Source organism: Poeciliopsis prolifica, unplaced genomic scaffold (genome assembly GCF_027474105.1).
Source record: "Poeciliopsis prolifica strain line A6 unplaced genomic scaffold, Auburn_PproV2 SCAFFOLD039, whole genome shotgun sequence".
In the NCBI taxonomy this organism is placed as follows: domain Eukaryota; kingdom Metazoa; phylum Chordata; class Actinopteri; order Cyprinodontiformes; family Poeciliidae; genus Poeciliopsis; species Poeciliopsis prolifica.
This window is the reverse complement of record NW_026562414.1, coordinates 3,500,637-3,516,382: the sequence shown is the minus strand read 5'-3', so window position 1 is coordinate 3,516,382 and position 15,746 is coordinate 3,500,637. Positions and strand designations below refer to the sequence as shown.

The window sequence follows — 15,746 nt, the reverse complement described above, 5'->3', positions numbered from 1 at the left end:
GACTGTAAAACCGTTTGCATTTTGCACAATCACAGCACAGACTGGTTTGAGTGAATGTAAATAGATGTACACACACAAACCAGCATCACTGCTAGGCAACCAGCTGACCTAAATAGCAGTCATTACATCACTACCAGTGACAGTCGTAGTACCCATAGTGTGACTGCTGTGACCTCTAGTGTAATGTCACCGGCGAGATATTGGCGCGGGGCGGGGGGCGGCTAAGGGGAGGGAAAAAATGGATTTGTGAATGCATGAATCAAGAAACCAGCGAGGGAAAGATGGTAAAGTGTGTGTTTGTGAGTCTGTTGTTGATCTGGGGGACCTGCAAGCTGGTAGGCTGGTAGCTGCTGGGCTGTGGGATTAAGCAGGCTTGTCTGGCTGTGGGTGTTGGCAGGAGGAAGGGGAGGGAGTGTTTTCGTGGAAGACCATGGGTGACGAGAGAATAGCTGAGAAGATGCAAGACGCCAAATCAACAGGTAAGACATAGAAATGACCAAAGTGTAAACCACAAAGTGAGATGAAGTTCAGGGTGACATTTGGATGAACCATCAATCCAACTGCAGGCGCGCAGCAGATGCAGCTCCGGCGATGGATTATGTGACATAAACGTGCATCATCCCACGACACGTAGCTCGGCTTCTGACCTTTCCACCCATCCCCCCAACACAAAAGGAAAGGCGGGTCGCTCCGGTCTGAGCGTGTGGGTGTGTATGCCAATGCATAGAAAAGGAAATGATTGGCAATCACTTGGTGAATAAATCAATATAAAAACTATTTTTAGGCTTCACAAAGATCTAGAGTTGCTTCCATGCCTACATGCTGTAAATGATTCAAGTCAGAGGAGCAAAGCCATGGACTAGACTGGTTTCCCACAGACCATCCCAGTCTGTGATTAGCTGGATTAAGTGACAGCTGCCCAAATGGTCGGAACAAGATAGATGGATGGGCAGGGGGATAAAGGGGAGGATTGGGGGAGGGAACGGGGAAAGGCTACCAAACAAAGACCCTTGTCCCAACACCGTAACTCACCCCCATTCCAATCAAAACCATTGTCCGTGAAGAGACGCAGTCAGCACGGGGACAATTAGTGTCAGCATGTGTGCTGCCGAGCCTGAGCAGGACAGTTGCAGGACGGCCGCCAGCGGTTCTTCCATCAAGTCCTCACGGTAAACGTGAATGGGTTGCACTTCAGGAAAAACAAACGTGATCTCAATCTGCCCGACTTCAAGTCTTTCGTCAAGGTATAAATATTTGACATCAGCCTGGCAAGGCAAAGAACACACTTCAGGTCAAAGCGCCAAAATCCGACTTGTTCCCCAGATGGATTAGAGGATTTAGGCAGAGGAATCCTAGTTTTGGAAAATTGGGACATGGCAGAAAAACATGGAGCATCTTTGCTTAATGCATCAAGATAAAACCCCTCTAAGAAGGTATCCAACTCTTAACAATGGAAGGGGTGAAGACATGGTGATGGTGCAGCCTGGGGAGAGCCACAGGTGTAGGTTCCCACGGCAGATGAAGGGGTGGATGGATGAGTGGAAGGTAGTCGTTGAAATATAAAAAGGGACGGGAGGGATAGAGGGAGAGATGGCAGTGGGAAGTGGAAGCTGGGGCAGGTTGGGGTCACTAAGCATGGGATCTGCACGCTTCTTTCTGAAAAGAGGGGTCAGCCCTCTGCATGTGGGGTGACGTGCATGTTTGCATTCGAAGAATACTAAGAATGTGAGATCCGGGTCTGGTGTGTAATCCCAGGCCTGATCCCAGTCTGCCCACAATTCAGCACCATCAGAGTCTGGCGTTGTAGATTGAAGCTTTGATTGACTCGTAGTCTCTCGGGGGAAGGCTGGGATCACAAACGTTGATTGAACTCTAGTCTTTCACACGTGTTGGTTTTTTTTTGATGCCTCCAACAGACACAATTCGTATCGAAGGAAAACACCCTGTGACCTTCGTACATCTCGGTTTCCCATGTCACAGAGAGGTGACCTGATCATCCACCGCCGTCTTCCCAGCTGATTTATTGCCTTCTGATGGGACACCGGGTCAAACGTGATTCATCCTATAGTAGCTGTGAGTGTAATCTTCTTTAATCTGTGATCTCAATCCCGTCGTTTGGGTTTGCAATGGCTGCATCAGACTGTATCGCTCAAACAGTTTCTGATGTTTTCAGTATCACACTAAGGGAGCATTCACACCAATCCCGTTTAGTCCGATTTCATCAAACTCCTGGCTGTTCGTCTGGAAAGTTTGGTCCGTTTGTGGAGGTGTGAACGCACAACCAAACTGGGAATTCATGAAAACTTAGATACCGACTCCATTATCAATTTTATTATCGATTCTCACTGAAATGGGAAATAAACTCTCGTTCAAACTACGCACCATGTTGAGTTCAATTCAAACCAATTAAAACTTAAACAATAATAATCTCTGAACAGCTTTTGTCCTTTTCATATAATAAACGAGCTTCATCAGAAAATATATTTTAATTTATTGAATCTGACCATAAATCTTAATATAAGATGGAGATTATTCATTTGCATGGCACCAACATTAACTCTGGTCCATGTAAAAACTCGAGGTCTGAGTTCGGTTCAAGTGAACCTTTGACCAGACCGGAGCTCACCCCAAAAGCATGAATAGAGCAGGGAATTCTGGGTAAATATTACCAAAGCAAACACTCATGTCTGGTCTCACTGAGAGAAAAGGTTTGAAAACAAACACCTACAAAAATCTGGCATTACTCCATTTTGTTTCATGTCTTCTGAGATTTTCATGCAACTTCCTTCAGTAGTTTTTGGTGTGGCGCCTCTACAGGCGAGGAGGGGAACAGGTTGTTTGTTACCAGAATGTAACAAATGTTAACGTTCTGGTCTGAATTGATCCAAATCTACTGGACTATTGGATATAAAAACACAATAAGAACTTGACTGAAACCAGTACTGAACAGAAATCTACAAAATGATCTCAATCAGCATCCAATCGCTATTTTTGTAAATACCAAAGTGATATCAAGGGAAGTTATTTGTCCTCCAAATATGAAATTATAGCTTAGACATTTCTAGTCAAAGCCACAGGAGAAGATTTGGATGCTTCCTTTCCATTTCGCCAAGAAGATGGGGAAGAAAGTAAATATCCGCTTCACCTTGCTCCTCAATCTGTTCAGGGGCAAAGATCAAAGACCTCCAGGGGCAAAAGCCGAGCATATGTGGAGATGATATTGACAGGAAGATGACCTCATCTTGAAGCCTTCGCACACAAACACCGCAAACGGTTCAAAGAGGCAAACATTACCTCTGGTTTTAGTAAATGGATATTTCCTCACCTCAGGGAAAAGAAAAATGAAGAACAAATACCTGGCCAAGAGGTGGAGACGACAATAAATCACTTTTTCTGACATGCAAGCAGAAAGCTCGACTTGGAAACATGTTTTCAGAGAACGCTCATTGTGATTTCCCAATTAAATGTACATTCCCAATTAAATGAACAGATGCAAAGTCTTCCCTGTCTTCAATGTGCAAACTTTAGTGTTTTATCATAACTACAATGTGCAATTCTATAAAAAAACACAAAAAAAACGTTTTGCATAAATATCCAGTGCAGAAAGTATTACATAACAAAACATACAGACAAACAAAAAAAATAAACAATCTAGTTACAGTTTGACAAAAATTATCTTACACTGCAAAAACACAAAATCCTACCAAGTATCTTTGGTCTAGTTTCTAGTGAAAATATCCGAGTTCACTTGAAATAAGACGAAACTAACTTGCAAGTAACTTTTCAGCAACAAATAAGAGCCTGTTTTTCATCTATAATAAGGAATTATTGACTTGAAGGTTCTAGTTCCACTGGCACTGTTAATTATACAAGATTAAAATACCAATCTTAACATTTGAACAATCTGCACCAACTTTTAATGAACGACCACAACATTTTTTCCCTTTTTTTAAAAATACATTTATTTAAAAAACAGAGGAATATTTATAGAAGACTCCAGACAAAACAATACTCAAAAAGCCAAATATACATCCAGGGTTGAGGAGGCAGAAAGATGGAGGGATCTGAGTTTTGCCCGTTAGCTGCTTGCCAGATCCCCGAGCCAAGAGATGTGTCGCTGAAGGCCAGGCATTTGGCTGGCTGCTGTATACCGGCTGTGCGCACACATACACGGCCCATTGAGCATGCTGCTACTATGCCAACAGGGTCATTACCCATGCACTTCCAATACAACAAACCCCTCCTTCTCCTGGTGCTAATTAACCAGCATGATCCAAGACTATGCAACACGTGAAAACAAACACCAGCACGCTAACGTTCGCTCTGAGAGAGTGGTGTAAATGAGTTTGCATGTAAACCACAGAAATCTTGAAGCAAATATCCACCAGTTCATAATTGCTCAAAAGACAAATTTACTATTTGGATAGAAATTGAAGAAAAAAAAGAAGTAGATTCAAATTTCTGCTTTGTTAATTGATCAATTTCAGCAAAACGTCCAGCTGGCGACCAACAAAAGCTTGAAAGGTTTGGCTCATTGGAATATTTGTTCATCACTTCCTCCACCATTAGTTAGCCTGAAGGCCGAGTGCTACCGCAGCAATAAGCATGCTTCAGAAACATTAACGGGCTAATTCCTGATCCAAGGCAACGCGGCGCCCGACCGGAGCGCGACGCAGCGCCGCCTCCAGCCGAGCGCCATTATCATTTCAAACAGGTTCAACAGTGCGGTGACAATTTAACTGCCCGTGTAATGACATGCTTTAATTACCTCCACAAGGAACCTCTCACACCTGCACACCACACATTTAGCAGGAGGCAGGGAATGAACTGCACACATGCAGAGGCGAGGCGTTTGCAGAACATTTGTTGATGGCGGCGTTGAAGTCATGCTGCCGGTCATCACGGTAACGGCCTCCTCGGTTGACAACTAATCATGAGTTTGTCAAAAAGTTGTAGTGAAAAATAATCAGAAAATACACAAAACATTAAGGCTGCAAGAGATTTTAGTTACAGATTACATTATTGATTATTATTTATAAAAAGAAATTGGCATATTCTGCGGATTTCCTTTAACCGCTCAAGCCGTTTTTATAAAACTAATTATAAAAATGATTAGATATTTTGCCCAAGTGAAGAAACTTTTACCCTGACACTACGGTGCACGTCTGAGTTAAAACACAAAGTATTAATTGAAGAAGTGGAAAGTAACATCAAGTGTTTTGGATGAAACTGGATCATTTGTGTTGTCGTTCCTCCTCCCACTGCTACTAATTAAACATGATGGAAGCTAATAAAAACAAAGCAGGATGGTTTTTATTGAAGTACTGATTGTTTGGATGCTTATTCTGAACCAACAGTGGTGAGATTATGATGCATGTTCAGTGAAAAACTCCTTTCTTAAGTCCATAATTATAATTTTCAGACGTCGTTTGCATCTGGATTTACCACGTTCGCATTTTTCTGTTGTCAGTGACATAAAAGTGGCAGAGGTTTGATTTTGAAAACGTTGGAGCCGAGTCATCAAAACTGCTGATAAGGTCAAAATCCGATGTGGGTCGGATGAGAATGTAAGTTACAGTGGTAACTGAACAGAGGCTGGTGGACAGATGCTGCTGAGTGACGCTGATTTTTCCCTCTAAACACCTAAAGCACAATAGAACTACTTCAACACAACTGAAGTCACTTGCTATATTTTCCTTCTGGTAAAAAAGAAACAGGAAGATGCTTCCTTAGTCCATTTTGTCATCCCGCTGTTGCTTGACGAGTATCTGCAGTGTGGATAATACTACAGCCATCTACAATGAGCTCATTAAAAATTTAAAACCAGTCCTACTTGGGAACATGGCCATTGTAAGTCGATTGCCAAGACAACAAACACCTGCAGCTTGGATAAACCAGGTGGGGTTTCATGTGTCTCCCCACCTCACTTCATCTTTACAAACAGACTTCTCCACAATGAGTTCTAAAAAAATAAAAAAACAGAAAAAGAAGAGGAAGAAGTCTCCATGGCAGCTAAATTTGAATACTGGTTATGCGTTCAAGAACGCTAAAGCCCTGTAATCGAATACTAGCCATTCACGGTGCGGCGGTTTGTTTAAGCTGTTGTTGAGACTGAGGCACTGACGTGAGGAGGATAAATACGGGGATTTATTCATGTTCTGTGCTTACAGAAAGTCTCAAAGAATTGACAAGAACTGTCAGGCAGCAAGCAAATAAACCAGGTTCATTTGGTCACCAAAATAATACTTTTCATGACTAGACGCCTCAATCAGCTGCCGCTCTTCAAAAAAAACTTCACAAAAGGTGAATAATTTAGGCAGAATCTGAAAACAAAAATCTCAAAACAGCTTTTGCTTTCTGTGTTACAGTTTATACAGGCTGCTCTGTAAGATATCTGGGGAAGGAGGACAGCACTAAAGGGATAATGACGCATTTTTTGCAGACCCAAATGTGTCCAAAGTTCAAAGAAAGTCATAAAAGAAACCCTTAACCATAACAATCAAACACAGATACACCACTTTCCAATGTTTTAGGCAACCAATTAGTTCCCTGCTCTGATCTGTGATGGAAATCCAAACACTTCATAAAACATGGTTCCCTTAATCACATGAATAAGACAAAAGGAGTTCAGTAGTTATGGAGAAGCTGTTGTGTTCCTCTTGTACACGCTGTGCCTTGTGTGAAATCAGACCGAACAAAAACAAAACGCTCTCATAGGAAATCTCTGCAGGCTCCTCCCCAACATTATCGCACAAATATCCAGAAACTTTAGCGTCAGATGGTTCTGGTAAAGGCCATGGAGGATGACAAAAGGACATTTTGTCAACTTTTTAAACTGGAAACAGACGAACTTGAGAGAGCAGAATATTTGGTTTCAAAACTGCAAATTTAACCTCTGGATAAAATAAAGAGCAATGACATTTAGCTTTATGGTGAAAGTTGTAAAAATATTAAGTAAACTGGGTCATGGCTTGTTAACAGTCAGTTCTTTCTCCAATTTATTGTGATGCAATCAGAACATGTAGAACTTTCTAGTCTGTTCATAATTTTGCTGACAAGAACCAGACCAAACTTGACTGAACTGAACCACTTTGGCCAGCTGATAAATCTTTTTTAGTCCTGTCAAAAAAGTAAAAACCTTCTCATACATCATGTGAACCTTTCCCTGAACTCTCTGAAATATTCATATTTAGTCAGCATTTAATGGAACTTTAAAAACAGCCACAAAGTGAATATTCTGAATTGTTTTTTAGTACGAATTCACATGATTATCCGACGAGACGGGAAATTGTAGGTCGACTTATCCTTCCAGAAGTTCATGCAAACATCGTAGAGAGTTACGTTCACATCCAACAGTTTATCAAAAAGCACAAGAATGAATTTCAAAAAACTTTGAGGAACAAAATTACACTAACTGATGATTCTTAATCTTATGTTGTGTAATATTGATTGTGTACATTTTGCTCAACATGTTTTTTTGTTGAAGGTTTTTCATTATAGTTCAATTAATTTGTTTTGATCTACCGCCTCTTATTTTGTATTTATTTAAATAATTTTATTTTGAGGCCTTTCCTCTGATTCGGAGCTCCTTGTTGGTGCTGGTTGGAAATGGAGGCAGCGTCTCCAGAACAATTTGAGATTCAGCTTAAGATGCACCACTCTCTCTCTCTCACTCTTTTTGTCACTCTCTTATCCAGCCAGTCATGATTTTTGTGAAATAAATCTAATTTTAAGTTATTCTTCCCTTTATTTTTTGTGGTTTTAGAGCCAGACCATAAATTGGGGGCTTGTCCAGGATTGAACCCAGGATCTCATAGTGATTTAGTTGCTTATGCTGAATTTGTGGGTCCCAGAAACAGTAGATGCAGGGAACTGCAACTACTTGGGATAAAAAATAAAGTTCAGACTTGGACTACACCAGAAACAAAAAGCAGGACTTGTTGTGTGCTTCCCCTCTGCATCATAGGTTAGTAAAGCTGCTAAATGCAGACTTAAGGCATAAACAACACCCTCAGCATGACTTGTGGAAAAAGTAGACCTCTCCTAACAAAACGTCACGTCACCTTGGAAGCGCAGACCGACCGGCTAATTGCATAATCAATACAGAGCCGAGCTGAACCACAGGTGAGACTCGTGTGAGTGGTTTTCCACGCCGCAGCGCTGGGACCAGGATGGCTGGGTGAGTGAGGGAGGGAGTGAGGGAGAGAGGGAAGGAGGGAAAGAAGGAGGGAGGGAGCCACAGATAATTGTTTACTGGAGGCCTATGCACGCCGTTTCCTAGCAACAAGCTCCATCTCAGGTGTGGCTAACCATGACGGCGAGCTTTAGCCTCCGGTTGGCTGCATCCAAAACATGGTTACTTGATACAGGTAAACGGTGTAAGAGAGTTAAAGAGATTCTATCTGCAGGAGTGAATTCAGTTCAGAGAGTCAGAGAAACACTTCTGGGGAAGTTGAGTCAAAATCCTTTTGAGCATGAGACCTATTTGGAGTTTTTTTGGCAATATTTTCAACCCAAAGTCGATTTCAAATGACATTACGCAATGAGGCACTTGCACTGCAAAAAGTGCTAAATCTGATCAAGTCTTGCACTTGAAATAAGACAAAAATAACTTAAAAGTAACTTTTTCAAGCTTGTTTTAAATCAATAATTCTGGAATATAAATTAAAAAGCACCAGCTCCACTGGCACATTTTTTTCCCCAACTAAAAACACAAAAAATTTCTTGTTACTAATAAAAGAATAAGTAAGAAGCATCTTACTGGAAAGCTACTTTTAACTTAGAATGGTTGAAATAAGACAGGACTCAGACATTTTAACTAGAAACTGGACAAAAATACATATTTTGTTTTGTACAAATCTACCAGATTATGTGAAAACAATGAAATGACACTTTAGTCAATATTTGCTTGTCAAATGAAGTTCAGTTTTGTTCCGTCAGGAATATTTGTACAGCACCAACAAATCAGGCCAAGAAAGCACTTGATTTGAATTAACAGCCAACGCACTCGACTTAAATAGGTTTCTGTTTTCCAAGTTTCAACATGAATAAGAACAACTACTTATTTATAACTTTCAGAGAAGATAAATATATCATTTCATGCAAATGCATCAGTTGGAACAATTGGATTAATTAATAATTCACATAACTGACCCGCCAAGTTACAGATCAAGGAGTTTAATTCCAATTTCCACAGATGGACTCCATATTCTTGTCCTGAAGCAAAAGAAATCAAGGAGCGTGACAGGAGCATAAAGTAAGCATTAAAGGAGCGCCGTATGCACGTAGCACGTAAGAGGACAGGGAGAAAAGCCAAGACCAAATACTTTGGGTTTGAGCCAAGAAAAGCTGTTTCCCACAAGTCTGTGCAGGTTAGAAAACAGTTGATTTAATGAAAGGGTAAACGTCAATCTCTCCCTACAAATGAGAGGCTTATGTGCTTCTGTAAACCTCCATACATCTGTAGACTTCACTGAAAACCTGAGCAATTCAGCTACACTCCTCCAGCAGAGAGAGGATGGAGGCTTGACACATTATCCGAGTCCAGAGGAGATGCAGTCACAGACAGGCTCACATCAAACGGACGTCCGGTGCGCCGCTGTGGCCGGCGGGCGAGGAGGGACAGGCAGAGAAATTCCACCGGCAATTTCATTAGCGATCAGATGGATGTAGGACACGTCTTTCCCCTCCATTCATGCTCCTGGAGCCACAAGCAGCAACAAACGACCAAATGGAAACTCAATCAGGCCCCGACTTGGTCAGCTGCCTGCCAAACTGGACTAATGCTTGACGTGACTTCCAGATAATCAATTAGACACAAGTGATGTTGCAAAAAAATTTGTTCATAGCTACACAATGCAACTTGTTCAAACTAACACCATGTTGTGACCGAATGGTTTGAGAGATGAACTGAAAAACAACCAATCAGAACCAGGAGGAGGGTTTGAGGGTCTTCAATCGTGCTAAATGAGCCAATGGGGAGAAATAACTCATTACAGAAAAAATTTTAATCAGTTAGCATAGTCATTGGTGGCTATGCTAACTAGCCTTAGCATTCATGACATGAGAAGCTGTGAGGTTGCAGAGATCAAGGTGTGATCGGCGCTAAGGGTGCAGTTTTCTGGCCCATTGCCGATTAACGACTTTTTAAAAGCCAATTATGATTTTGACCAATACCTTCTTTTTTTTGTTTTTTGTCAGAAATTTTACTATTTTTGGCAACAAAGTGACTTTTGTTATCTCCAATGTGCAGACAGTGGGTTGGTCTATGGTCAAACCTCTTCCAATGACGAGCAGAAGACGGTTTGCTGAGGTAAACGATTTGAGGTAAACAAATCGTGGGATAAGATCCGCTTCACATGCGTCAGCCAATCACAGATCTCCCAAAATTACGGCAATCCGTTCCAGTAAATTAGCTTGTTGCTAAATCAGCTTGTTGCTAGCTTTTATCTCTCACTGCCAAGTCAAAATCAATCAGAAAAACCTTCAATTCCTTAAATAAACTCCCACATTATCCCTAATGTATCCCTGGATACAACCAGGCCTGTTAATTAACCACATGACAAAACGAGCTCAATGATTTCCATTTCTTTCTCTTTTGTCCAAAAACTGGATGATAAAACTTCAGTCTGATTTCAATAAGCTGATTTTTTATTTATAGAAACGTCCTAATTCATTATATTTGTTGTTTTCATTTACTTTTTGGTACTTAAGATGTCATAAGAATTTAAGGTTTTTATCTATCTTTGAAAAGATATTTTAGCATTTTTGTTATATTCACTGGAAAAACGCAAAAGTTTACCAAGTACTTTTGGTCTAGTTTCTAGTACAAATATCTTCGTCCACTTGAAATAAGAAAAAAACTAACTTAAAAGTAACTTTTTAACAAGAAATAGGGTTTCAATTTAAGTCAATAATTCTTTAACACCACTGGGAAATTATTCGACTTATAACAAGACATTTTTTCTATAAGTGAAATAATCCGTCTATGGAAGAAGAGCTTTTTACTTGTAAGTTAGTACATTTGAAATAAGGCAAAACTAATACAGATTCTCTAAAAACTGGATCAAAAATACTTGGTAAGATTTTGTGTTTTTGCAGTGAAAAAAGGTCTCAAAACAACAATATTTACCGCCCAAGTTCCAACATCTCCATCAGTAAAAGCATCTCTGGGCGAAACAGATTTATTCTCAGACGCCTCCTGAAGCCAGACGGGCCAAGACGGCGCGGCTCGCCCGCTAGCTGGCCAGATGACACACAGCACACTGCATCTTTGTCTCTGGAGTGAGGACAGCAACGACGCCACGGCCAGTGACCCCCACAAGCCTGCTATGACATCTGGCACTGGAATAGGGGCAACGTTATCAGCTGGGGCACTTAACAGAAGGACAACACGCCAGAATAACCCTCTTCACCTCTGCCTGGAGGCGTCGCCAAACCGCAGCCTTCTCAGCGGGCGGCTTTCTGTGCGAGGCGAAGCGCGGAGTTAATCCGCAGAAAGCAGAAGCTCAGGTGGTGAGAAAAAGAAAGAAGGAAGAAAAAAACACCTGACTGTGTAAACGGCAGCCTCATTGCTTTAACATATGGCCTTTAGTGTTTGAAATTACACCTCTTGGCATTTTCCCCCTGAAGCTCAGAAACGTGTTAACAAGGCGCTTGGTTCAAAATGGGATTGGCTTCTGCTACGGAGACCAGCGTGTTCTCGTCGCCTCGTAAATATCAATACATCGTACCAGAACTCGGTAAACCGGGATCCGACAGTCAAAAGAAAATGGCAGCCGCGAAACGTTTAACCGGTCGGCGATACGTTATTATTGACGAGTTTTTCCTTTTATGCAAAACGCTGCCGAACTGGTGGCGTCATTTTTCCCCCCCGTTTCACGCGCGGTTTTCTCTCCTCCTCGTCATCGTTCATTCTTAACAACATGAACCTTCAACCGCAGCCGTCACCCAACAGGCCGTCGCTAGGCAACCCAGGAACGAGCGGGAGTTGCTAGGTAACCCAGGAACGAGCGGGAGTTGCTAGGTAACCAAAGTGTGAGCGAGTTGGTTGATCCCACCAAACCAGCTTCGTGAAACCGTCGAATATCAGACATATTATCTATCGATAGTCTACCGCCACATACGATATTGATTTATTGTCCATCCTCAATTAAAATAATTATTGATAATCTAATGTTTGACTCCACAATGTTGAATAATCTTCACATCAGTGTTGGGCCCTTACCGCGTTGTTTTTATTATTGTCACAATATATTCCAATTATTGACGTTTAAAGAAAACCCTACAACTATCCGGACCAGCAGGATTGTTGTTTTTACCGTTTTTCCTCCACTGTTTGTTCAATGAAAGGTGTATCAATCAATTTGAAAGAATAATTAAGTGCAGTTGAGAGACGCAAATGATATTTTGCTGTGTGACTGGTGCCTATTACGATAGGAATGTTTTTCAACAACAGCATTTGTGTCCACACACCTCTACATTTTCCGGCTGAAAACTCAATAAGTAGCTTTGAAAACGTAAAAATCTGCAGGTATTCATGTCGTTTCCCTGAGCCAAAGTCATCAGCTATCACTCATCCACAGTCACACCAGCTTAATTGCCCTGAAGGGGCCACCAGGGGCCACCAGGGGCCACCTGGCACCCTCAGCAGGAGAGGAGGAGCAGGGGGAGGAGAGGCGTCAAAAACCAGCCAGAACCACCGCCGGCAGGCATCGCTCACTTCATCCGAACGCATAATTCAACCTTATGGGATAATGTCAGACATTCATCATGTTTTTTAAATGGAGCATCCAACACCTAACAGCAGGCACACCTCACGCGCTCACACACCTGTGAAAGCTCGTCAGTTTGCTCCTGCTTTGCATACAAAACAAAACGAGGAGCTAAAGAAATCGTGCTTTATTTGGAGTGAAATGCGATTGGGCCTTCCCGAACGTGGAAGTGGGAAACGTGACAGTTTCTCCACAGAGCCTGTAGTTCCCCGCTTTGATAAAGATCTCAGTGGGAAAACACTTGTGATTGCTCCATCATGGCCCCAGCAGGTGCCAGCTGGTGAACTGGAACAACCCGGAGAGGTTTATTTATCCATATAGGGGCAAGTTTAAAATGTGCAAAAACACGGCAACAAAGCTCTACACTTAAACGTCCAAATATTGTTTCTGCATGAAGACAAAAATCAATCAAAAACAGACATTTAATATCGACATTGAGGAGACATTTGGCCCCAATCTCTTTGTGTAAAATGAGTTCAATGTAGCTATAATTAATGAAAATTCAGCTTTTGGTCGACTTAAAAATGACTAAAGAAGGTGTATGCACTTTCAACTTCAAAATAAATATGCATTTAGCTGCAATATGCATTTTTTGATAAGCAGTCTATTAGAAATTATCCACTAAACATGAGAACGTGCACAAGACATTAGATGCTCCAACTGATTTTGAAATTCAGAAAATAACCAAAATTTGGAGAGAATCCGTTTATCTGTCCATCTAAAAATAAATCCACTTCAGAGTAAAGTGTGATTTTGCTTCAGGTGTGCGCAGATAACACTTCATTTTAAAAATAAAGGTGTCAGGAGAAGCTCACTCACCACCCAGGCGAACTGGAAGGGAATGACGATCTTTCCGGCTTCGTCGCTCTTCGCGTTGTTCTTGGTGGCCTTGAAAGAAAACGTATTCCCACCGAGAACCGGCGTAGATCCGGCTCCGAAGGTGCAGGCCCCGGTGGTGGTGACCTCCGTCTGGTACTCCTTCAGGCACACTCTCAGGTAGGTGTCGCACTCGTCCCGGGTGCAGCGCAGGTCCTGGGGACTCCGGGGGCCGTCGCAGCACTCCCCGTCTGCCAGCTCGCCGTTCACATTCTCCACGGAGATCAGCTGCAGCTCAAAATAGCCGGTTGACTGGGACACCTGGAAACAACCAGGCCAAAATTAAATGCAGTGGGTTGCACCCCCCTCTTCACTTCTTTAGAGAATAAAAAAAAAAAACAGGCCACAATAGCATTTGTGCGGCTAAAAAAAGCAGAAGTTGTCACGGTGCAATCAGATGGTGGGAAAGACGCAGAAACTAATTTTTATTCATCGATATAAACAGTGTTGCAATGTAAACATGAATTTTTAAAGCGGTTTGACAGGACTTGCAGCTTAAGTGTTCAGACGGTGATAATTACAGAGAGCACTCGTAAAAAACATGGACACAAGAGCGCAGAGCCAGAGGTGGGGCAGGAAATTTATACAGGTTGGCACCACTTGGGTGGCAACATGGGTCTAAAGTCAGGCGGCTGGCCAAACTGGGAGCTTTCGTCCTCCCAGTTGCTTCAATTTACACAACAATCTCATAAATAAACATTAATAAATCAAAACCTCATTTTATTGGGTATAGAGTAATTAAACCAGGTGTGGGTTGATGATTGCCCATCCCAACAAACATTATCAAAACTTGTCCTCTCAGCTGCTGGTTCCATATATTTCCATATATGTTGTGTCTAGATTGGGGTCAGGACATTTGCAAGCCCCCCTTGGTGGCACCAGATGTATAACTGGTCTAATTGGGTCCAAATTAAGGGCAATAATGAGGCTTTCTCCCCCCCCCCCCCCCCTCTCAGCCGGAATGAAGCAGGTGAGCAAATTATCCACCGCAGCGGCCAATTGATGCAAAGCAGCAACTTCCAACTTGTGCGGCGACACTTTGCATGCAGGGATTTCACACCAGCAGCTCGCTGACCGCGGCTGCAAAGCCTCAAACCGCGACGCAACTTCCAACTTGTTCCGCCCGGGCCTCATTGTCACCCGCAAATGATTGAGATGAAGAGGGAGAATCCGAGAGCAGCGCGGCGCCGCCAGCTCCGCGGACTGGAGTCTTGTCATGGTAACACGATCACATGCTGCACAACTGAAGGGCTACGCAATTCAATTATCGACTAATATGATGCGAATATGCAGCAAACGCGCCTCCAACCCACGCCCACCAAGTTTCACCTCGTTTCATTTATTTAAAGAGGAATATTTGGTTGGTTTTTGGAGAAAAAGAGCGTGCTTGTGTGCAGGGGAGGGCGGGTGAAATCAGAATCCTTACCTTCGTCCATAACGTCAACAGCAGGCACACTATCGGGAGGCAATTCCTAATCCTGGTGCGGTTCCACATGCCTCCGATTAATTAGAGTGACATGTGAGGGAGGGAGGACAGAGAAGCGATAAGAAACAGACAAACAGCCGCGGAGCCGGCGACCAGTCCCTCCTCTGCTGACATGCAAATCCACAATATTTCACATGCGCTGCCGTCCTCTGCGCCGCGGCAGATCCTCACCGAGGCATCACGGATTGCGGCGCACTGATGGCTCCACGCACGGCGGCGTCCCTCCGTCAAATCTCTCCACACAGCAACTGAGATGTTTCGCAGTCACAGCCTGAGGAGAGGATGTCTGCTTTGATTGGCAGCTCCGCAAACCATTTACAAATTGGCCTGCAGGCAGTCTGTGAGCCAACCGGATTAGGGGGCGGACAATAGTATAATAACCCCCCTCTTCCTCCTCCTCTTCCTCCTCCTCCTCTTCCTCACAAAACTTGGATTTCTCATCTATTGAGCTTCTCTTTAGAAACAAAGCGTGGCTCCACTTTCATTAAACGCTGCTGCAAAGGCGTCACATTTTTACTTTATAACCTAAAGCAAGTTCTATATAAGTTATTTAATTTGATTATGACAATATAAAATCAACAGCCTATGGCGTAGAGTGATATTCTACCAGT

The 15,746-nt window shown here is 42.6% G+C and overlaps 1 protein-coding gene across 4 annotated transcripts in view; it reads right to left on the bottom strand.

Annotated features, from left to right (window-relative positions):
- jag2b (jagged canonical Notch ligand 2b) overlaps positions 1-15,405 on the bottom strand; it is a 47,512-nt gene extending 32,107 nt beyond the window's left edge. For 2 of the 4 annotated variants that reach the window (XM_055054263.1, XM_055054266.1), the window contains exons 1-2: positions 15,076-15,405; positions 13,593-13,910 (exon numbers count right to left, since the gene is read on the bottom strand). In XM_055054263.1, the coding sequence (XP_054910238.1) occupies positions 13,593-13,910; positions 15,076-15,144 (387 nt within the window). In that variant the 5' untranslated portion in view covers positions 15,145-15,405. The remainder of the gene's footprint in view (positions 1-13,592; positions 13,911-15,075) is intronic. The other 2 variants (XM_055054264.1, XM_055054265.1) reach the window with 2 other exon arrangements.
- Positions 15,406-15,746: the final 341 nt, after the last annotated feature.